The sequence below is a fragment of the Mus caroli genome, unplaced genomic scaffold, assembly GCF_978045245.1.
Source record: "Mus caroli unplaced genomic scaffold, Mus_caroli_1 scaffold_11, whole genome shotgun sequence".
Taxonomy (NCBI): domain Eukaryota; kingdom Metazoa; phylum Chordata; class Mammalia; order Rodentia; family Muridae; genus Mus; species Mus caroli.
In genome coordinates, this window is record NW_028227266.1 from 572,743 (window position 1) to 597,872 (window position 25,130).

Genomic DNA, 25,130 nt, shown 5'->3' on the forward strand with positions numbered 1-25,130 from the left:
AACATGTTTGATCTTATTACTTTATGTAGCACCCTTTAAGTAGTTTGTACATTCTCAAGCTTCAATAATGTTAGAACCACAAATAAATTCTGAAAGAGGTAAACATGAAACCTCTCTCTTTTTAAATCAAAAGTAGTGAGTTACTTAATGAACACAATTATTTGACTTGCTACTTTCTCACCTGTGTGAGTGTTAGAAAACTCTAGAACACACCAGAGATGAGGTTTTCAGATCTTGTGATGTCATTTTCTCATATCTTACTCTAGCTTTTCTTTCTCTAAAATTATTTGTGAGAAATACCACATTATAAGAATGTATATGGAACATTTTTCTTTAAGTGGGTTATGGCCTTTGTATTTTTTAACCTCCACATATTTACTCAGGATGACTTAGTTCCATTTTGTTTATGGTTATGTGTGGTTTGGGGGGGTTTTTTGTTTGTTTGTTTGTTTGTTTGTTTGGGTTTTTTTTTAATCTATGCTTTAGTTTTGGTTGATTTGGGAATGCGGAAAACAACAGAATTCCTTAGATCATTTTGGACCCAGAAATTGAAAACTAACGATATGGGGGGGGGTGTTAAATGTTAAAAATTTATGTTTTCTTTATTCATCCATTCCTTTGCCCTTTATACAGACAGTCTAGTGTAATGATAGACTGGTTTAAAGACAGATATTTGATTATAGAATGAAAAAAAAAACATAAAACAGTCATTTCATTTACAAAGGCTAATTAGCTATCTTGTCCAATCTTTCATTTTCACATCTTTTTAAAGTTTTATCTGTTGGTGTGCAAAACTTTTAAATGAGTGTTTTACATTTTAAATCTCTTTGAATTTGAGGCATATAAAGATAATGTACTGTTAAAGTTCAAATTGGCAGTATCCAAAGAAGGCAATAAGTTATCCATCCTTATTTACATCCCACAGTCTAAGATGAGAGGCATTAGTGTTGCCATGAATGTGAAAGTATGGCCAGCTGAGTGCTCTCCATACCAGGATGCAAACTGGACTCTGGATTCAAGCCTTGTTACCTCCCAGCTTAACTGCAACAGAAGGGAATGAGGTACAGGAGACAGAAATGCCTCATACTTCCTCCTTTATAGTTTTCAGTAAACATCTAAGAAGATAATCTTGTTTTAATTTACACATTACTATGAGATTTAGAATCCACAAATTGGCAACTTTAAAACATTTCTGCCAAACAATTAAGCAGGCTAGTAACTGTTTTTAATTGAATATAACTTTTCTTCTTATGGTTTATTTCATGGTGAGATGCATTTTTACTTTTTTTGTGTGTCCAGGAATGTTGTTTCCAGGAAATAACATTCATTTTGAAGGATTTCAAGTTGTCTGGCTGACTAGATATGTAAAATTTCTTTGACCTTATCCTCAAATTGCACAGGATCTTATAATAGTGAAGCAAAAACCAAAAATAAACAACAACAACAACAAAAACAACCCCCCCCCCCCAAAAACAAAGAAAATTCACAAAGTATTGTTTCTTCTCTTGTACTCAGGTAGAAAAAAGAAAATCTTGGGGTCTCCCGAAGACTTAGAAACACCCAAGATGCCCTCTCCCTGTTAAGTCTTCCATTTTAAAAACTGTCACTTTCCACAACACTCTTAAAATATAATTATACAGTCTATGAACCTAGATTGAGTTTGGGGTTTTTCCAGTTAAAATATAAAGACAGAGAAAAATCTGTAAGGGTAATGGCTAGGAGAAACCTCAAGCACAACAGATCAGCAATTGAAAAATTGGGAGTAAAAAACCACATTGGTGCAGCAATCACACAGAGAAGAAGACATTCTTTTGCACAGCAGAGGGCAGCCTGAAAAGCAGAAAAATCCAGTCTCGTCTTGAGGGCTGAGGATTTTAAACTCTTGGAAGACTTTTCATAATTTAGGCTGTTCAGTTTGAAGAAAGATGGGATAGTTGATTAACCCAGAACTGTGGTGTTTCACATCCTGAATAGACCTTGAACTTGTGGAGCCAGCCCATCATCAGGGGGCCTGCAGTTGGTAGAAAAAAAAATCTATTAAAGCCTTTGTTTTAAGCTGCATGGCTTTTGTCAAAAGTTAGGAGAGTGAGGAAGAAGCCAGTGGTCTTGGAAATTTGTCACCTGGGTGGGGCTCTTCTCCTTATATGCCCACCAAAAAATCTGTTTAGTACTTAGTCTCTGAATCGTGCTGAATGTCATGATGACTTCAAATGAATTCCTTAGGGAAAAGATTCCCAGAAAACAACAGAGTGAACATTTGGGTTTATCCTTATCCTTTCCTGGAGTATAATTTTTTATTGAAAAATCAGGAAAGTTGAGGTAAAATTCTCCAATGCTGCCAAAAGTACAAGTCCTGAGAGGCATTGGTCATTTGTAATTTGTCTTGTGACTATGTTTGGATTTACTCGCACAAACATTTCTTATGATACTATGTTAATATAAAGATTAAATTGATATCTCCCCATGTAGGGAACATCTGGTCCAGCAGAACTGCTGCTGCAGGATTCCTTTGGGTTATCTTCTCTCATGAGAATATTTTGGGTGCTGACTCAACCTATCTTATCCATAAGGTCCTTCAGCTGTGGCAGGCTGGGAGGGAGTCACTGGGTGCCCCACAAAGTCCTTGAGAGAGAAGTGGTATGATCTCAACAATGCTGCTGTAATTTTATGGTTACCAAGACAAGGATCACACCCATAGGCTGCTCTCTCATAGCTCTTGCTGAAAGGTATCAGGAGAGGTTTGAGAGTACAGCAGTGTGAACATAGTTTCACTTCCAAAGTTTCAACTTTCATACCATTTAAGTCGACTGTAACTTTCTGCTAATGAGGCTCACAGTTTAGGACTGAATCAGTAATATCAACACCACTTTGGTGTTAGATCTTGAATATATCAAAGTCCCTGTTTTGGAGTTGGCTTCTATCTGAGCTGCCTGTGGCTGGTTCATTACCACAGAACACTTGAATAGAAAGAAAGTTGCAAAGATACTGTTCATTGTTTTCAGTGCTTTGACATGAAAGAGAGGGGTCAAACCAAACTAGCAAGAAATGACCACTACAAAAACTAATTCATAAATTTTCTGAAGACACAAGACACACACAGACACACACAGAGACACACACACACACACATACACACATTTAACTGCCTGTGGCCACACTAACTGGGTTCCTGAATGGGAGGCTGGAGCTGTACGGAAGGAAACAGAGAGAGAAATAATGGAGGCCAAGACACATTTCTGTTCAAGACCCCAAAGTTCACTAAGAATCTGTGCTTATAAAGAGAAGAGGCCCATCCCCAGCCAATCCACTCTTGGTGCCAGTCACCAGCCTGTAGGTGATCTGCCAGATGCTGTCTCCAGAAAATCTCAAGGTCCTCTCAGCAAGTAGTAGTGTCTTGGAGAAGAGCTTTGGCAGGTGACAGAACAATAGAGTCATCTAAGTCAGAAGGTTCCACCCCAGGTGGTCTCATACTCAGGGGCAGTGAGGTCTGAATCAGCCTGCTTCAAAGTTGGGGGAGGCTACAATTCCTCCCTAAATATATAATACAAACTAGCTGGACTGGGGCATAAAATTTATTTATGCTCCATAGTCCTGCCTGGGAATTATGGTGGCTGGCGGCCGCACCTGTCTTGGGGACTCAGATTTTTCCATGAACTATTCTTATCCGTCAAGGAGAATATATGAAGCTTGTTTGTGTTTATTTTGCACAAACATGGCTCTGTGGTGTATTATTAATAAACCACGGCCTCTTGGCATATACCTCTGTCTTTGATTGATATATTTCAGAAATCTGGTTACCCGTCATTGGCTAACTGGCCTTCATAGTACAACTTATTCCCAAATCAGACCAAAGCCACAATATATACTCAATATGCTTCTTCATAGAGATGAATTTCTGCCACCTGCGCTTGCTGGAGGAGAGGCTGCATGTTTGCTGCAGACAGGCTGTAGGGCATTGACTGATCTGCTTGAAAAACAAAGTCTAGACAGTTGAAAAAACCAACAAGATAAAAGCTTCTTTGGGGAAGTCCAGGTACTCTATTCAGTTGCAAATTAGCAATGATCAAGCTCAAACTCTGGCATCCTGGTGTAGGAGAGGTGGCTTTGAGAATCAACAGAAAGGCTGTTTCTCATGTAAATAAGATAAGCTCCAAGTTAACTTTGCTAGCTGATAAAGATTTTTAGCTATCTTCATAATAGGAATCTCTAATATTGGAATTATTACTAGACCAGTCCAAGATTGAGTTAGAATAACTGGTCACGTTAAAGGAAAGAGAAGAATCATTATAACTCCTACTTATGACTATTTTTTTAAGTCAGATTCCACGGCCTCTAATGTTCTCTGTCCCATAAGGTTAAAAAGCTTGAAGCAAGGCAGCTTAGCTTGTCCAATATGGGCCAAAGGCAAGCAAAGGTGGGTCAAAAACATATACCCAAATAAGCTTTCTTGTCACCACTGTCAGGGCACTCAGTGAACTCACAGGTCAGCCTGTCGCATGAATCATTCTGTCAGTTGTCATGCTTCTGCAGCATTCCATGGAGAAAACACAAGCTTTCCCTCTCCCCCATATAGGGTAGCTGTTCAGGATCAAGCCATATGCCAAGAAGTAGATCCGTTTCATCTCACCTAGACATGATTATGTCTACTTTTAAGATACTATAAGGCATTTAGTAAGTTCTTTGACATCCAAATTTTAAAAATAAAAATGTGATTTAAATAATGTGCATGGGGATATAATTCCTCCCCTTTTTTGTTTTTTAAGAAGATAGTTTTTAAAGTCCCACAATACCTTGTCTTTGAGAATTATAAAAAGTCTCAGTAACATGAGTAACATTAAATTGTTGAGAAAACATCTCAAATACTGGCTATAAAACCAGTTCCATTATCTGTTTTAATCTGATTTGGAACACCAAGTATATAAAAAAAATTTTTTAACATAGGTAATATCTAAGTACACTTTTAGTTGTTTATTTTGTAGAGCAGTTGTAACTAGAAAGCTTGAAAAGGTATTAATGGCCACATGTGAATTATTTATTTATTTATTTATTTATTTATTTATTTATTTATTAATCAGAAATAAGAGTATCCATTTGCAGCAAGTGATTAAGTATAAGTCCCCAAGAACTAACACCATTATGTGGAAACAGGTAGAAACTGAGGACACTAAGAACACAATTTGACATGCACATTTTCCAAAAATACCAAAATATTATCTTAAGCAATTACTATTTTGATGATGTAAAGAATGAGATTATATGGCCAATTATTTTTGTGTAAGGCCTGTAATCTGGCTGGGATATAAATCTAGCAGGGCATTGCTTTAAGAGGTCTTGTCCAGGCAATCTAGGACAAATTTTTAAATGTCCAAAACCAGTCTTCTTAAAAGAACAGCATTTTTTCTTATGAGTTGTATATGCATAAACAATTGCAAATTTGAGAATTTATAGTATCTGAGGGGCAAACAATTTTAAGCAATTGTAAGCTCTGAGATATATATTGACTATTAATATACAAATTAAAGCTTGATTATTCAACATTTTACGACACCGTCTATAGTACACAATTTAATTATTTGTGTTGAAGCAGGAGGAAACTCAAAGGAATAAACATGTGATCCAATTCACATATACTTTTTCCCATAGAAGGGCTGTTTTTAAATACAGTAAATGGGATGCATGCATGCATAAATTTACAGGAGATACAAAAGCATAAATAAAAACAATTTTTAAGTTATCTTTAGGATAGTGATTATCAATTTTATTTAAAATGATGGTATGCAATAGGCCAAATATCAATATTCTGCAATAACCAATTTAATTGCTGTTTGGAACAAGGAACAGACACCATGTCAGGTTTTTAAGACATGATTTTTTGTTATAGTTTTTCTAAAATATATGAATTTATCTTACAATTCTTATGTAGCACCACAGCAGCCTTATAATAGGATGCTAAAACTTTACTTTGAGGTGAAGAAAGACGATTTTACATTAATGTTTTCTCTTGTCAAAGAATTGCTGTGGGCAAATTTAATAACCATAACTAAAATAAGCAGCTAGTATTTAATTACCATTGATTATAATTGATAACAATTATAAAAGCTTCCTTTATTTTCTGCAAAGTCTTTTGGTCTTTACTAGTTAATTTGTGTTTCTAGAGGTAACATCCAACAAAGGTGTAAGTCACTTTGAGACCTTAAGGTGAGATCTTAGCCAATAAATATCTCCTGGAAGCTTTTGAAAATAAAAATTTGAAGCAAACCAATTTTTCTTTCTTAGATTTTCTGTACCACAATTTTCTAGTATAACTAAAACCCTAAATATTATAAAGATGTTGCCTCTGAATCTTTTCTGGAGCAACAGCTACTCCCCAGAATTTTAAAGCTCATTGTGTAAGAGCAAAAACTTGAAGTAAACTTCCTTTTAGAGGCATTAGCTAATAAGATACTTTCCACCCTGAAAGATTCAAACTCTTTGCTTCTTGTATAGAAGCAGAGACAATAAAATTTTTCTTACGTAATGTAAAGCTATATTAGCCATACCTAGAGGCAACATTTTCCAGTGATCACCAGTTCACTAGAAGCAAACCATTTACAATTATCAGAATGCAAAGAAAAAAACAAACTTTTCAATCTATAATAATTTTATATAAAGTAGGCAAGCCAGATTGTAATGTCTTGATAAATTCTACACCCTGATTGACCTTTTATAAATTCTGAATTTAAGCATTATTTAGAACAACATCTGGATAGATCTGTAACAATTTTTTTTTCTAAAAAGAAATTCCCCTGAAGGCAGGCAAGAACTTCCCTAGGCACTGTTTGCCAAACAAAAGAAAGCCACACAAGCCCTGCTAAGGCTGCTCTGAGTTTTGCATGGCTGTATGGCCACAGAGAGCTTTATTAGTGCTCTCATCAGATGATTACTCTTGTAATTATCCTAATTACAATACATAGGTGAATTAAAGATCATAAATTTGCAATCAAACTGCAAGCTGCAGTCAATAGAACATTGGCAATATTAACTATAATTTAAGTTTTCTAAAGCAACTTAAGAATATATATATAACTTTTGGTGAGCAAAACCCAATTTTAAACAATTTATCATCTTTAAAATCAATACTAGAAACATCAATATCATGTTACGAAGTTTGGCTGCAAATTTATACATATGAATGCATGACAGTGCAAATTTTAATGCTTCATTAAAGAGACGTTGTTTTAAGTCTACTTTCTAGGATAAGAATTACATAAAATATTATCTCAATTTATAAGTATCCTAGAGGCCTAGTTTTCTGGGCTGGTTTTTGCCACGTGTTGTTATTTAAAATTACTCCAATCCTGAGTTACCAATTTAAAGCTAACTTTCTTGTAACCAATGTTACACCTTTTTGATCATACCCAATAATTTATAAACCAATATTTTATGACCAAGACATACAGAGCATATTTATACCTTTAAGACCAGTCAAAAACCAACTTAAGTGGCACCACGAATCTTATAAATTTAGAACAATTAAAGAATTTTACTTTTTATAGTTATAATTTTAAGATAAAAAGCACTTTGCCAATTACTGAACCCAATTGTAGAGAATTTTCTAGGAAAAAAACCCAACTATCAGCTTATTTGCCTTAGAACTAAGAAGCTGCAGACTCCTTAAAAAAAAAAACAAAACAGTTATTCACCAGGAGCTTCCCTGCTGTGCGTCATTCCTGGCTACATGCAGGGCAAATTAAATCAGCCTTCCCTGTGTAAACTGATTTATCAAGAGATGGAAAGCCAGCAGATAAAGTTTTAACCATTTTTCTTTTTCAACATGAAACATAAAACAACAGTCATCCATACAACAAAACAAAGACAGACATGAATTGACACATGGACATATGTTGGTGCACCAAACACAAACAACACAGAGAAGGTAGAGAACTTGATGTAACCAAGAGTGTCTCCTGTAGGAACCAGAGAGAAGGCCGGACGTCTCCAGATTTCCCCTGTGTCCCTGGGAGAGTTCTGCAATCCATTTTCTTTCTCTCTTGATCTCTTTCTCTCCCTATGTGTGTGTTTTTCTTTTTTTAATTTTACTATTTTTATTTTATTTTATTATTTTAAGCCCAACTCCTCTTGCCTGATGCAGTTCTTGACTTCGAACAAATGCCTGTTTTCTTTTTCCCTCCCATTTTCCACTGTCAACCCCTAGCTGATATCAGTGCTGGGCCAATGCTGACTCAGTCTAGCCTGTATCCCTTTGCACTACTGCAACAATTTCGAAAGGGTGAAGTTTAAAGCCAGCACTAGCATGATTACAAAGTGTTGCTCACTGTACCGGATATATCTTCTTCTTAATCTTTCTTGTAGAGCTCTACCAAGACAGTGTTTTCTCGGTTGATCCACCCTACTCAGGTCACTGTTCGGGCACCACCTAGGCCACACTAACTGGGTTCCTGAGTGGGAGGCCGGAGCTGTATGGAAGAAAATGGTGAGAGAAATAATGGAGGCCAAGACACATTTCTGTTCAAGGCCCCAACGTTTACTTAGAGTCTGTGCTTATAAAGAGGAGAGGCCCATCCCCAGCCAATCCACTCTTGGTGCCTGTCACCAGCCTGTAGGTGATCTGCCAGATGCTGTCTCCAGAAAATCTCACGGGCCTCTCAGCAGGTAGTAGTGTCTTGGAGAAGAGCCTTGGCAGGTGACAGAACAATAAAGCCATCTAAGTCAGAAGGTTCCACCCCAGGTGGTCTCATACTCAGGGCCAGTGAGGTCTGAATCAGCCTGCTTCAAGGCTGGGGGAGGTTACACACACACACACACACACACACACACACACACACACACACACACAAATACTAATTGCAGGGCAGCAGGCATCGGGGAATAAAAGGGGTTGGAGAGAACCCACATCCCTCCAGAGTTCCAGTGCACTGGGAGGGCAGATGCAGGGGCGGCTGGCTGTGAGAAGCCAGGGAACAGGGAACTGCAATCAGCTGGGGGGAGCGGGAGGAGTTGGGGGTGAAGAGAGAGCAGTCCAGAGATGAGAAGTTCTCAGTATTGGGCATCCCAGATGCTGCTGTATGTCACAAAAGAGCTGAGAATAAAATGGGGGCCCCAGGGGCAGCTTGGTCAGCCTCAGGGCAGAAGGTAGAAGAGAGCATCGGGAGAGGGGAACACTGGGTGGTTCCCACATGGGTGAGAGCCCTTGGTCAGGTCTGTGGCTGGAGCATAGGAAGGCCTTCAGGCAGGAGGTTAGACATGGCTCTTTACGGAAAGCCTATCCCATCATTCAAGCCTTGATGATCAGAGACAGTCTATGGTTTTAAAGCTTTATTGTAGAGAGGTAGAGAGAAAGAGAGAAGGCAGGAGAGAGGCCAACCATGGCCACATGGAGAGAGGAGAGGAGAGAGGGGAGAAGGAGAGCTAGTAGTAAGAATGAGAGGTAAGAGCTTAAGAAAGTGAGAAGGAGCTGAACAGCTCCTTTTATAGTGGGCTCAGATATCTTGTTGTTGCCAGGTAACTGTGGGAAGGAGCATACCTGGCTATTATCAGATAACTTTGAGCATGAAGTCTAGCCAAAATGCCAGGAGCTTGGAACAATGTCTGCCTGACTTATAGTCACAGGATTATGGAGTTGGAGGCTCCATGGTGTCAGGCACCTATGTCTGGCAATGTGTCTCACTGGTCAGTCCCTTATAGAGTATCTACTGGGTCTCCAGAATAAATCTCACTCAAGCAGAAAAAAACAGGCTGCCTTTCATGGTCCCACAAAAAATATCATAATATACAGGCCAAAGATCAGTAAGACAGCCCAAACAAGGCAATATGAGACAGGTAGATTATAAAAATACCACTGAGTTCATTTTGTATTGGGCATCTACTTCTGGGCATGGGGTCTACCTTAATACTGTTAGCACTTGGGAGACAGAGGCAGGCAGACCTCTGAGTTTGAGACCAACATGGTCTACAGAGTGAGTTCCAGGTCAGCCAGGGCTACACAGACACATGCAAGCAACAAGAAAAGAAAAGAAATGAGCAATATACATATAACAAATTTTATAAGAGAATGATTATTATGATTAATATGCTCATAGGTTTAAGAGAGTAAAAATACAGCATAATTAAGAATGAAATAATCATATAAGATTAATTACCTAGAAAATAAAATATGGTATGTGGAATTTTCCAACACATAGTGATGGAAGCAATCTTCCAGAAAATAGTTTAATTGTAAAGGAAGAAAAATAAATTGGAGAACCAATTTACCTAATCTAACACCTGACTAAGTTGAACCCCACAAAACCAAAACAAAGAATAAAGATTAAGAAATAAATGAAAGAACAAACAAAAGTGTATCCTGCTGTGTAAAAAGATTCATAAACTTTCACTAGTGGCCATTGTAGTAAAACTGTTCCTAGAGACACATGGTTATTAATCTTCATGATATAGAAACAGAAAATAAAGATGAGAGAATCTAGGATCAATCTCACACTTACTGGATTAATAAAGAGTGTAACATCCAATTCTGAACAGTTAAATATTGAAGAGAAATAATTTTTCTAAAAGAATTTAATGTCTAATCAAACGAATCAAGTAGAAAGTAGAATGAAGCAGATATATTTCACTTAACGGCTACAAAAAAATCACAATCCAAATCTTCTTTCTAGTCTTCAGTTATGCCAATTCTACTGACTCCTGCTTGGGCTTTAAATCCACTCTTATGGCCAAGCACGGTGCTGCTGGCTGATAGCCGATCACTTGAAAATAGAGGTACAAGGATGAAAATTCAAGCCCACCCTGGGCTGCCCAGTAAGATTCTATCTCACAAACCCTAGGCATATGACATATAACTCAATGACAGAAGTTGTTTAGCATGAGTAGGGCCACTGGTTTATTCCTTAATATCCACATTCCCTAAAAACCTTTAGTGAGATGGTAGAAGAAAAGACCCAGCTTTGTATGTTGCACAGATTTTTTTCTATTTGTTGAAATACATTAATTATTTTTTCTAATTTTATGTGAACATTTTAAAAGTTTACACTTTGGGGATATCCATATAATCATTGGCCTCATTTAGAATTTATAACTAGATTCATGTTTTGTCCATGGGGTTAAACCACCCAATGAGATAACTGTTATACAGAAAGATAGTCTCAACAACAACAACAACAATCAAAGTTCCTTCCAATGCCCTCTAAGTTGGCTTCTATCTCATGATAGAATCAGAGGTAACCAGATATTGATTCATAGAAAGCAGATACAACCTTCTGATAACTAGCTTCCTGATGATCTCGCTGCTCTGAAAACTAGATAATTCTAAGTTTGAAGTCTTGAGAATGCCAGTTATTCAATTTTATTGAGTCCATGGTCTTAAAGCATTATGAGATGTGTACATAGCAATGAGTCACAATGTTTTCCTTAATTAACAAGTAAATAAAAAGATACAGTTGAGGGAAAATGCATAGTGGAATGAAGACTAAATTCTTGCCTCTCCCCTATGGACATTCAATCTGTAAGCTATGTATGCTACTTACAATTTGAAGAAGGTAGAATATACAATAATGGGATTCTTAAGAATCCTCATTATGAGTCTATCCCTTTTTTAAAAATAATAACTACATGATAAGAGGTTGTTTAGCATGTAGAAGAGGATGGCCTAGTTGGTCATCAATGGGAAGAGAGGCCCTTGGTCCTGTGAAGGTTCTATGCCCCAGGATAGGGAAATGCCTGGGCCAGGAAGTGGGGGTGGGTGGGTTGGTAAGTAGGGGGAGGAGGGAGGGAATAGAGAGTTTTTGGAGGAGAAACTAGGAAAGGCGATAACATTTGAAATGTAAGTAAAGAAAATGCTAATAAAATAAATTTAAAAATACAAAACTAATACCCTGAAACTTGTGTTAAAGTGTAAATTTCTTTCAGACCATTTACATCAGTATAAGCTTCAAAGCCTGTTCTAAAAAGAGGATACACAATAGAGCAAAACTTGGGCCAATTATGGGAGAAAGCATGAAAGTCAGATCTCAGAGAGGAAGAGACCAGATTCATTTCTTCAGTACTGAGGGAGCTGTCTTGGTATTATATCCTGATCTAAAACAGCAATGGATTCCAAAAATCTTAAAAAATGCAAGCAAAACTCTTGATAGGAGGAACAGTGATATGCATATAAATCAGAATGTGTTCAGTTTGCAAATACTTATTAAATGTGTTTCTGAAAGTTTCCTTTTGTCCATCAAACATCTGGGATTTCTTTAGATTTATGTAGAATATATGTTTCCCTATCAATCTTGATGTGCTGAAGAAATGGATTGTTAGGAAGTAGTTCAGAATCTGTTCTAGGCATGTGGGTCTAGTATTTCAAGGTGAATTAGAGTTTTTTGCATGATTTGTTTAAATTCCTAATTCCTGTACACATATTTGATCATTTATTTAGTAGCATGAGAAATAACGTAGCGAGGCACACTGAGTGAAACATTGCTGACCCCTTCCACAGATACCCTAGTAAGTCATCAAGAATGTTGTGTTGGGAGTCACTCCAAGACTTAAGTCCTGGCTCTCATGGGAGATTGAATCAGGTTAACTCTATGTGCCAAGATTTTCATTATCAAAATTTAAAACTGTGATCACTTATTGATAACAAGTTGTTTACTTGGACACGAATAAAATCCCCAAAAGCTGCTGTCTCTATGATTTCTAGCATAGTATATGATTTGTATTTAAAATGTCAAGAGAGCAATGTGTTGTCCTCAAGAATTGCTTCCCAAAGAAAATCCAGTGAATAATGTAAAAGTCCTCATATCTGGAACAGCTGTTGCCCTCTCTTTTTTTGTATCTTATAAGTAGTTTCATAGATAACCTGTTTTTGTTCTCCATTATCAGAAAATATAAATTATAGCAAAGTGCAAAGAGCGTGATGAGGCAAACTATAGGCAATGTAAAGAAGCAGTCACAAACCCTAATTGTTGATTTGGGGCTTATAGTACATTTGGAAAGGACAGAGTTTTTGATTGAATATTTCAGTTGGTGGTAGTGTACTTTATGTAGTTTTTGATTATTATTCTAAAATTCACATACTTTATCTTTCTTAATCTTGCATACTTATGATTTATTTGAATGACAGATACATTGTATCATATATTTCTATAAATTGCTTCTATTTCTATTACTATTTTTCTCTTAATTCTATTAACTTACCCACAGTATCCTCACTTTCCTATGTTCAGAGGCATCTTTGTTATAAGCAGAACATCAGTATAGACTGATTCATGTTCCTGGTAGACATACCATAAAACCAATGCCTGCTCTACTTGAGCTTAATAAAATCATTTGGGAATTCACTCTAAACTAGATAATTAATTCAGGATTTTTAAATGTGTTATTTCTGAAGTAACTGATTAGACATTATTGTATGTAAGTGAACATCTATGCAAATGCAAACTAAGCAAACAAGCAGTGTCTGACTGTCAACAATGCCTGCACCGTATCTCAGTTTTACTGTAATGTTGTGGAGAATCATCTTTCTTACAAGTTCACCTTGTCAGCTTCAATCCAACTCATCTTTACTTATACTTAGCAGGCCACACTGGCCCTGCTGCTTTCTTTTTTTTTTTTTTTTGATTTTTAATATTTTTATTACATATTTTCCTCAATTACATTTCCAATGCTATCCCAAAAGTCCCCCATAGCGCCCCCCACTTCCCTACCCACCCATTCCCATTCTTTTGGCCCTGGCATTCCCCTATATTGGGGCATATAAAGTTTGCAAGTCCAATGGGCCTCTCTTTCCATTGATGGCCGACTAGGCCATCTTTCGATACATATGCAGCTAGAGACAAGAGCTCCGGGGTTCTGGTTAGTACATCATGTTGTTCCAACAATAGGGTTGCAGATCCCTTTAGCTCCTTGGGTACTTTCTCTAGCTTCTCCATTGGGAGCCCTGTGATACATCCAATAGCTGACTGTGAACATCCACTCCTGTGTTTGCTAGGCCCCGGCATCGTCTCACAAGAGACAGCTATATTTGGGTCCTTTCAGCAAAATCTTGCTAGTGTATGCAATGCTGTCAGCGTTTAGAAGCTGATTATGGGATGGATCCCTGGATACGGCAGTCTCTAGATGGTCCATCCTTTCATCACAGCTCCAAACTTTGTCTCTGTAACTCCTTCCATGGGTGTTTTGTTCCCAATTCTAAGAAGGGGCACAGTGTCCACACTTTGGTCTTCATTCGTCTTGAGTTTCATTCGTTTAGCAAATTGTATCTTATATCTTGGGTATCCTAAGTTTTGGGCTAATATCCACTTATCAGTGAATACATATTGTGTGAGTTCCTTTGTGATTGTGTTACCTCACTCAAGATGATGCCCTCCAGGTCCATCCATTTGGCTAGGAATTTCATAAATTCATTCTTTTTAATAGCTGAGTAGTACTCCATTGTGTAAATGTACCATAATTTCTGTATCCATTCCTCTGTTGAGGGACATCTGGGTTCTTTCCAGCTTCTGGCTATTATAAATAGGGCTGCTATGAACATAGTGGAGCATGTGTCCTTTTTACCGGTTGGGACAGCTTCTGGATATATGCCCAGGAGAGGTATTGCTGGATCCTCCGGTAGTACTATGTCCAATTTTCTGAGGAACCGCCAGACTGATTTCCAGAGTGGTTGTACAAGCTTGCAATCCCACCAACAATGGAGGAGTGTTCCTCTTTCTCCACATCCTCGCCAGCATCTGCTGTCACCTGAATTTTTGATCTTAGCCATTCTGACTGGTGTGAGGTGGAATCTCAGGGTTGTTTTGATTTGCATTTCCCTGATGATTAAGGATGTTGAACATTTTTTCAGGTGTTTCTCTGCCATTCGGTATTCCTCAGGTGAGAATTCTTTGTTCAGTTCTGAGCCCCATTTTTTAATGGGGTTATTTGACTTTCTGGAGTCCACCTTCTTGAGTTCTTTATATATATTGGATATTAGTCCCTTATCTGATTTAGGATAGGTGAAGATCCTTTCCCAATCTGTTGGTGTTTTTTTTTGTCTTATTGATGGTGTCTTTAGCCTTGCAGAAGCTTTGCAGTTTCATGAGGTCCCACTTGTCAATTCTCGATCTTACAGCACAAGCCATTACTGTTCTATTCAGGAATTTTTCCCCTGTGCCCATATCTTCAAGGCTTTTCCCCACTTTCTCCTCTATAAGTTTCAGTGTCTCTGGTTTTATGTGAAGTTCCTTGATCCACTTAGACTTGACCTTAGTACAAGGAGATAGGAATGGATCGATTCACATTCTTCTACATGTTAACAACCAGTTGTGCCAGCACCATTTGTTGAAAATGCTGTCTTTCTTCCACTGGATGTTTTTAGCTCCCTTGTCGAAGATCAAGTGACCATAGGTGTGTGGGTTCATTTCTGGGTCTTCAATTCTATTCCATTGGTCTATTTGTCTGTCACTATACCAGTACCATGCAGTTTTTATCACAATTGCTCTGTAGTAGAGCTTTAGGTCCGGCATGGTGATTCCACCAGAGGTTCTTTTATCCTTGAGAAGAGTTTTTGCTATCCTAGGTTTTTTGTTATTCCAGATGAATTTGCAGATTGCACTTTCTAATTCGTTGAAGAATTGATTTGGAATTTTGATGGGGATGGCATTGAATCTGTAGATTGCTTTTGGCAAGATAGCCATTTTTACAATGTTGATCCTGCCAATCCATGAGCATGGGAGATCTTTCCATCTTCTGAGATCTTCTATAATTTCTTTCTTCAGAGACTTGAAGTTTTTATTATACAGATCTTTCACTTCCTTAGTTAGAGTCACACCAAGATATTTTATATTATTTGTGACTATTGAGAAGGGTGTTGTTTCCCTAATTTCTTTCTCAGCCTGTTTATTCTTTGTGTAGAGAAAGGCCATTGATTTGTTTGAGTTAATTTTATATCCAGCTACTTCACCGAAGCTGTTTATCAGGCTTAGGAGTTCTCTGGTGGAATTTTTAGGGTCCCTTATATATACTATCATCTGCAAAAAGTGATATTTTGACTTCATCTTTTCCAATTTGTATCCCTTTGATCTCCTTTGGTTGTCGAATTGCTCTGGCTAGGACTTCAAGTACAATGTTGAATAGGTATGGAGAAAGTGGACAGCCTTGTCTAGTCCCTGATTTTAGAGGGATTGCTTCAAGCTTCTCACCATTTACTTTGATGTTGGCTACTGGTTTGCTGTAGATTGCTTTTATCATGTTTAGGTATGGGCCTTGAATTCCTGATCTTTCCAAGACTTTTATCATGAATGGGTGTTGGATCTTGTCAAATGCTTTTTCCGCATCTAACGAGATGACCATGTGGTTTTTGTCTTTGAGTTTGTTTATATACTGGATTACGTTGATGGATTTCCGTATATTGAACCATCCCTGCATCCCTGGGATGAAGCCTACTTGGTCAGGATGGATGATTGTTTTGATGTGTTCTTGGATTCGGTTAGCAAGAACTTTATTGAGGATTTTTGCATCAATATTCATAAGGGATATTGGTCTGAAGTTTTCTATCTTTGTTGGGTCTTTTTGTGGTTTAGGTATCAGAGTAATTGTGGCTTCATAGAATGAGTTGGGTAGAGTACCTTCTGTTTCTATTTTGTGGAATAGTTTGTGAAGAACTGGGATTAGATCTTCTTTGAAGGTCTGATAGAACTCTGCACTAAACCCATCTGGTCCTGGGCTTTTTTTAGTTGGGAGACTATTAATGACTGCTTCTATTTCTTTGGGGGATATAGGGCTGTTTAGATCATTAACCTGATCTTGATTCAACTTTGGTACCTGGTATCTGTCTAGGAACTTCTCCATTTCATCCAGGTTCTCCAGTTTTGTTGAGTATAGCCTTTGGTAGAAGGATCTGATGGTGTTTTGGATGTCTTCAGGATCTGTTGTTATGTCTCCTTTTTCATTTCTGATTTTGTTAATTAGGATGCTTTCCCTGTGCCCTCTAGTGAGTCTGGCTAAGGGTTTATCTATCTTGTTGATTTTCTCAAAGAACCAGCTCCTTCATTGGTTGATTCTTTGAATAGTTTTTCTTGTTTCCACTTGGTTGATTTCACCCCTGAGTTTGATTATTTCCTGCCGTCTACTCCTCTTGGGTGAATTTGCTTCCTTTTGTTCTAGTGCTTTTAGGTGTGTTGTCAATCTGCTAATGTGTGCTCTCTCTAGTTTCCTTTTGGAGGCACTCAGAGCTATGAGTTTTCCTCTTAGAAATGCTTTCATTGCGTCCCATAAGTTTGGGTATGTTGTGGCTTCATTTTCATTGAACTCTAAAAAGTCCTTAATTTCTTTCTTTATTCCTTCCTTGACCAAGGTATCATTGAGAAGAGTGTTGTTCAGTTTCCACGTGAAGGTTGGCTTTCTATTATTTATTTTGTTATTGAAGATCAGCCTTAGTCCATGGTGATCTGATAGGATGCATGGGACAATTTCAATATTTTTGTATCTGTTGAGGCCTGCTTTGTGACCAATTATGTGGTCAATTTTGGAGAAGGTACCATGAGGTGCTGAGAAGAAGGTATATCCTTTTGTTTTAGGATAGAATGTTCTGTAGATATCTGCCAGATCCATTTGATTAATAATTTCTCTTAGTTTCACTGTGTCCCTGTTTAGTTTCTGTTTCCATGATCTGTCCATTGGTGAAAGTGGTGTGTTGAAGTCTCCCACTATTATTGTATGAGGTGCAATGTGTGCTTTGAGATTTACTAAAGTTTCTTTAATGAATGTGGCTGCCTTTGTATTTGGAGCATAGATATTCAGGATTGATAGTTCCTCTTGGAGGATTTTACCTTTGATGAGTATGAAGTGTCCCTCCCTGTCTTTTTTAATGACTTTGGGTTGGAAGTCAATCTTATCAGATATTAGAATGGCTACTCCAGCTTGTTTCTTCATGCCATTTGCTTGGAAAATTGTTTTCCAGCCTTTCATTCTGAGGTAGTGTCTATCCTTTTCTCTGAGATGAGTTTCCTGTAAGCAGCAAAATGTTGGGTCTTGTTTGTGTAGCCAGTTTGTTAGTCTATGTCTTTTTATCGGGGAGTTGAGTCCATTGATATTAAGAGATATTAAGGAAAAGTAATTGTTGTTTCCTGTTATTATTGTTGTTAAAGTTGGCATTTTGTTCTTGTGGCTGTCTTCTTTTAGGTTTGTTGAGGGATTACCTTCTTGTTGTTTCTAGGGCGTGGTTCCTGTCCTTGTATTGGTTTTTTTCTGTTATTACCCTTTGAAGGGCTGGATTCGTGGAGAGATAATGTGTGAATTTGGTTTTGTCGTGGAATACTTTGGTTTCTCCATCTATGTTAATTGAGAGTTTGGCTGGGTATAGTAGCCTGGGCTGGAATTTGTGTTCTTTTAGTGTCTGTATAACATCCGTCCAGGATCTTCTGGCTTTCATAGTCTCTGGTGAAAAATCTGGTGTAATTCTGATAGGCTTGCCTTTATATGTTACTTGGCCTTTTTCTCTTACTGCTTTTAGTATTCTATCTTTATTTAGAGCATTTGTTGTTCTGATTATAATGTGTCGGGAGGTATTTCTTTTCTGGTCCAGTCTATTTGGAGTTCTGTAGGCTTCTTGTATGTTCATGGGCATCTCTTTCTTTAGATTTGGGAAGTTTTCTTCTATAATTTTGTTGAAGATGTTTGCTGGTCCTTTGAGTTGAAAATCTTCATTCTCATCCACTCCTATTATCCGTAGGTTTGGTCTTCTCATTGTGTCCTGTATTTCTTGGATGTTTTGAGTTAGGATCTTTTTGCATTTTACATTTTCCTTGATTGTTGTGCCGATGTTCTCAATGGAATCTTCTGCACCTGAGATTCTCTCTTCCATCTCTTGTATTCTGTTGCTGATGCTGGTATCTATGGTTCCAGATTTCTTTCCTAGGGTTTCTATCTCCAGTGTTGCCTCATTTTGGGTTTTCTTTATTGTGTCTACTTCCCTTTTTAGGTCTAGTATGGTTTTGTTCATTTCCATCATCTGTTTGGATGTGTTTTCCTATTTTTCTGTAAGGACTTCTACCTGTTTGATTATGTTATCCTGTTTTTCTTTAAGGATTTGTAACTCTTTAGCAGTGTTCTCCTGCAATTCTTTAAGGGATTTTTGTGCTTCCTCTTTATTGTCTTCTGCCTGTTTATCAGTGTTCTCCTGCATTTCTTTAAGTGTGTTATTAAAGTCCTTCTTGAAGTCCTCTATCATCATCAGGAGATATGCTTTTAAATCCGTGTCTAGCTTTTCCGGTGTGTTGGGGTGCCCTGGACTGGGCGAAGTGGGGGTGCTGGGTTCTGATGATGGTGAGTGGTCTTGGTTTCTGTTAGTAAGATTATTACGTTTACCTTTCGCCATCTGGTAATCTCTGGGGTTAGTTGTTATCGTTGTCACTGTTTAAAGATTGGAGCAGAAGCTGTGTTCCACTCACCAGCAGTCCCAAAATCCTGTGGCAGGGGTCGTGGGTAGCTGGCGGGTGTCAGGCAACCCTGCTCTCCCGCTACCCCGGCGCTGATCCGGCCGGATGAGGCCTGTGGCCCTACTCAGGCCGGTTTCTGCTTCCCTAACTAATGCAGTCTCAGGTCCCGCGCAATTGGATTGGAGCAGAAGCTGTGCTCCACTACCCGAAGTCTTAAGATCCTGTGGCGGGTGTTGTGGGTAGCTGGCAAGTGTCAGCCGACCCTGCGCCCCAGCTGCCCCGGTGCTTTTCTGACCGGAAGAGGGTTGTGGCCCTATGTAGGCCGGATTTCTCTCTCCCCAACCAGAGCAGTCTCAGGTCCCACGTGATTGGACTGGAGCAGAAGCTGTGTTCCACTCACCAGCAGTCCCAAAATCCTGCGGCGGGGGTCGTGGGTAGCTGGCGGGTGTCAGGCAACCCTGCGCTCCCGCTACCCCGGCGCTGATCCGTCCAGATGAGGCCTGTGGCCCTACTCAGGCCGGTTTCTGCTTCCCTAACTAATGCAGTCCCAGGTCCCGAGCAATTGGATTGGAGCAGAAGCTGTGCTCCACTCACCAGAAGTCTTAAGATCCTGTGGCGGGTGTTGTGGGTAGCTGGCGAGTGTCAGTCGACCCTGCGCCCCAGCTGCCCTGGTGCTCTTCTGACCGGAGGAGGGTTGTGGCCCTATGTAGGCCGGATTTCTCTCTCCCCAACCAGAGCAGTCTCAGGTCCCGCGTGATTGGACTGGAGCAGAAGCTGTGTTCCACTCACCAGCAGTCCCAAAATCCTGCGGCGGGGGTCGTGGGTAGCTGGTGGGTGTCAGGCAACCCTGCTCTCCCGCTACCCCGGTGCTGATCCGGCCGGATGAGGCCTGTGTCCCTACTCCCCCTGCTGCTTTCTTAAGCACATGGCTCTACTTCTGAACTCACTTCCACTCTCCATAAACTTAACAGACAGGAGTATGTTCATCTTTAGGATTCATATGTATGAATCAAATAGGACAGGCACTTTATAGAATTTTAAAATATTAGAATGAGCCTTTCTTTTTGAATGTATAAAACCATTATGTTATATTTTAATTCATAATTAAAGTGCTCTTTTATCATTTCACAAGCAAAATCCTGTAATTATGGATCATGACATTTAGGCTGCTCCCAATGTAATAATAATTAGTATTACTGTCATTTTTAGATAATAATTTTACCTGGTAGGGACATTTGAACATGATTCTTTTTCCCTAGCATATCCTGCATGATACTATGGAGCTGCAGTTAGCACTAAACTGATTTATGAAGATGGGTAATCTTTATGGAAAGAATGATGACTTTTACTTCTATAATATCTTGTAAAAAAATCTAAACTCTTCGTTTATGATTTCAAAATGTATCCTAATATATGACTTTCACCCTAACTTTCCTTGTCAATGTATGTCCATCAAATGGCCTGAAACTCATTTGTTTCGCTCAAAATGTTGTTTCTGACTTTCACCCTCCGCACCCACTGCATGATTCCTCTTAAAGTTACTTCTAAATATCAAATCCAATATGGCTCTCTCTCTTTTCTCATTTTTTCTTCTGGGATTTCTTTCATTTATTTTGGTATTACGTGGGCTTTTGTTTGTTTGTTTGTTTTTTGTTTTGTTTTTTATTTACAATATCTATTCTGTTTCACTATATTTTATTTCTAATTGTTTCTGGAGGGTTTTCACTATACTTTATTTCTAATTGTTTCTGGAGGGTTTTCTGTTCCTTATTATTTATCTTTCCACTTTTATTTCTATAGACAAAACTGTAAATTGCCTAGCTTGTGTTCATGGGAATTTGGACAGGGAGTTGGACAATATCCCATTATTTATGAATTGTTGAATTAAATTGAGCTGCTGGCTGGTGTTTTCATATATGAATATCAAGCATAACTTTACATGGAATTTAATAAATTTAAAGAATAAATCTAGTCTAGTGTTATTATTCTGAAAAGAAGTCTCTAAATGAGACAGAAAAACATGAACCAAGATATTTGACTATATTTGATTAGAAACCATGTGTTGCTAGAAATTTGTTACCAAATATCATGGATACTTTGAGTCATTACTTTGATAGAACTTGTTTACATATCCAATACACAAGACACATACTCAATGCATACTCAGAATCCATAAAATATATATATAAAAAATTCTAGAACTTAGACAAGTTTTCAAAACAGACAAACTAGGTCCTACACATTTGAAATAAGGCCCCACATTTTACAATTCTCTTAGGCTTTTATTTTGGAAAAATTAAATTTGAACTTATATTTTTCAGAAAATGCTATTTAGAAAAAACAGACTTGATGACATATTTCAAATGTCATATTGAGCATTTATACAATTGTTATAACATGAAGCAATCTCTTCCATGTCATAGCACTTTCTAATATTTGAAGTCATGTGACAATCACATGTTCAAAGACATAGATTATTAGCTCGAGTATAGTTAAAGAACAGCTACCTAAGCCCTTAGAATTTCTGTTCATGTAGTCCCTCTTCTTCTGCTGTTTTATTCACATTGTTTACATTTCTCCTTAGATTACTAAAACGAGAAGACAGTTTCACATTTATTCCTCGTTCTCGAGAAGAACTTCCAGACAACTTTCCAAAGGAAATTCCTGGGGTCTGCTATTTCCTGGAGTTAAGGACTGACCCAAAGCCACCAAAGCCATCCCTATCTTCATCGAGAATAAAAAAGGTTTCCTACAATATTGGCACAATGTTCCTCCGGGAAACAAGCCTCTGAGACTTGCTGCAGATCAAAGACTCCTCCAAAAAGCACAAGCCCAGAACATGGGTCCTCATGAGGAGAGGAAGAAACTATTTCTCTTCCAATGCTCTGTAAGAACATATAGTAGGTTTTGTGTTAACGTCAGGCAATAATCCTTGAAATGGTGAATGACTGATGTCAACTAAAAACAAAAAGCTGGATGGTGTGGGGGGAAAAGTAAAATGTTTCCATCCATATGAGTATTTCTGCTAATGGATATTTTATTTACAAGTACAGGCAATCAGAAGTAACCAATAGAGCCTATGGTTTCTTGTTTGTCAGCCATGCAGGTATCTCTCCCTATACATTTATACCACTTTTGAAAGCCAGTTTTAAATATATATTCCTACATTTAGTGAACTGATAGGTAAGGAATATTCTCTAATTTTCTTTTCCTGAATAGACATCTCATACATATATTATGGCAGTGTGATTAAACTTCCAAGCAGAAGAACTGTAAATCAGCAAAATATTTTAGGGATGTTACCTATTTTTATATATCTATAACTATATCTTCTCCTAGATAATTGCATTTCCCACACATGATTAAATATTCAGAATGTGTGGGGGCTTTGTGGGTAGATTTGATAATGCTAACCTACTGATCTAATACAGTTTCACTTACTTAGAGCAATTAGTGCTTGAACTGGGAATGTGTATAACTAAGGATATCAGCTGTTGAGGAAACACGTGTTTGCTTAGTAAACATACCTTTTAGATTTATTTCATGTAGCTTGGATCCAGAGAAAATGGAATTTTCTAGTAGAAAATAAACCTGTAACTAAGATTCAGAAAAGATTTTTTTTTATCTAAACACATGCAAGTTAAAACAAAACACTTTGCAAAACTAGGCCCTTTTTTACATAAAAACTTACCAATGTAATGGTGTATGCAATCTTAAGTGACTCCATAATCAATATTATCTCTCAAAATGATGTATTAGTAGCTGCCCTTCCTGTCTCTGACCTATGCCTTCAAAGAACTGACTGTCACACTCCAAAGCAAATTCTGATATCAGAGTTACTGACAAATATCTGTCAGGCAATTTTGCCAAGAATGGTGTTTCCTATTGCCTAAAAACAAAGTAAAGAAAAGCTCTATTTCATGCCTTTTGGATTCTAAAATGTATATTCTTTGGAGGTTTTATTGATACAGGCTCTAAAGTATCAAATTGCCTCATGAATACTGGTGTAGCCTGAACCTCCAGATTCCACGAACACCATATATACATAGATAGCATTCCATTGCATGCTCTACTAAATTAAGGACTGCTATCAATAGCCAACACTGCATGAAAATACTCTTTACAGGCTCACACTGAAATTAAGAGTGCACAGTATGCAAGAATTTTCATATTTGGAGCCACATATAAAACCTAAATGTCTAAGGAGTTTAGTGATCTGGAAGCATTTGCTGTTTTGAAATAATAGGATGGACCTTTTCTTCTTATTCAAGTATCCAGTATGGTAGGTATCTTTACTGGACACAATATATACTTTTTTTCAGGAATTTGGGCCTGCATTAAACATTCTAAGATATTGCTATATGTTGATTCCCAAAGTCGTCTGTGATTGTTAATCATTGTTTTCTATGTGACTTGGCAACATTTAAATTAGGCAAAGCACTTGTTCTATTCATGATCTTTTTCTAACTTTAGCTGTATTCTCACCCTGGTATAATTGAGATACTAATTTAACATGCTTTACATGGAGAAAGCAAGATATATATTTTCCAGGTTCTATGCTGTTACCTGTCTCCTTTTTGCCAAGCATAGTTCTGTTTTTTACACCATAGAGATAAAGGGCCAGAGTATGCCTGTGAAGCTTTGTAGCCTGAGAGCAATGTATCCTCAATAGAATAATAACAAATAAATTTCAAGAAACTTGAATATTAGCTTACCTCCTTCATAGTAGAGAAGGATGAGGAGTGTAGGGAGAGTAGATAGAGTAAGCTGAAAACACAAAGTAGTCATATTCTACTACTGATGAAAATGCCTGATGAAAGCTGACAGTCTCTTACTATTGAAGAACGGGGGGAAACAGCCATGTTCACCATAGTCATTTATATCTATTATGTGCAGTAACTATGTTTATTATGATATATATTCAATTATTTTACACTCAATAAACATGTTCCATAACCATAAGGTTGAAAGAATATTTCCCAGGAACCGTGCAATATATTCTCTGTATTTAAGAAAATTTATGAAAAATGTACACACACACCCACACACTCATATCTTTTAAAACCTAATATTTGAAATCCACTCTATTATTCAGTGATTAAACTATTACTAAATAAACAATTAAATAAAGCTCAAGAGGAGAATTTGCTCATTTATTCTCAGTTTTAAAAGCATCACAAATACATTCTGTATTTGGTTACATTATTTTACATAGTTAGGAAAGAGCCGTTACACTGTCAAAAATGACATTTTAAAGAACATTGCATAAATTTATTATATATCCCTAACAGGAAATTATATTCTTCAATCACTATAATCTATATTTCTGAAGACAGTCTGAGGAAGTAATATAATCTCTTATAAGTTTTCCAGACTGTTTCAAATGACTATCATAGTTACATTCTTTTTTGCTTTATGTGCTTGTAAGGCACTCAAAAAAAAAAAAAAAAGTTCCACTGTCTGTATTTGTAGAAGGGAGAAACTATGGATTTTATATTTCCATTTTATTTTCTACAAAGCAGAGTTCATATGTTCTATCTTAGAAAACTTGGCCGCAAATATATGACAGTATTTTGATTCTATTGATTACTAGCTCTCTATTACTTTCATATATTTAACAACATGTAGGAACGGTATACCTTTTAGTGTGTCAGGTTGAAAGGAATCTAGGAAAGTATCCATAGAAACCAAGTGATTGCAAATTGGTGTAATATGTTTAGCTCACTGTAAAATGAATGA

The 25,130-nt window shown here is 37.5% G+C and overlaps 1 protein-coding gene across 2 annotated transcripts in view; it reads left to right on the forward strand.

The window, feature by feature from the left end:
- Nucleotides 1–24,867, forward strand: part of Gucy1a2 (guanylate cyclase 1 soluble subunit alpha 2) — a 303,087-nt gene extending 278,220 nt beyond the window's left edge. For both annotated transcript variants that reach the window (XM_085844383.1, XM_085844384.1), the window contains one exon: nucleotides 21,976–24,867. In XM_085844383.1, coding sequence (XP_085700509.1) covers nucleotides 21,976–22,183 — 208 coding nt within the window. In that variant the 3' untranslated portion in view covers nucleotides 22,184–24,867. The remainder of the gene's footprint in view (nucleotides 1–21,975) is intronic.
- Nucleotides 24,868–25,130: the final 263 nt, after the last annotated feature.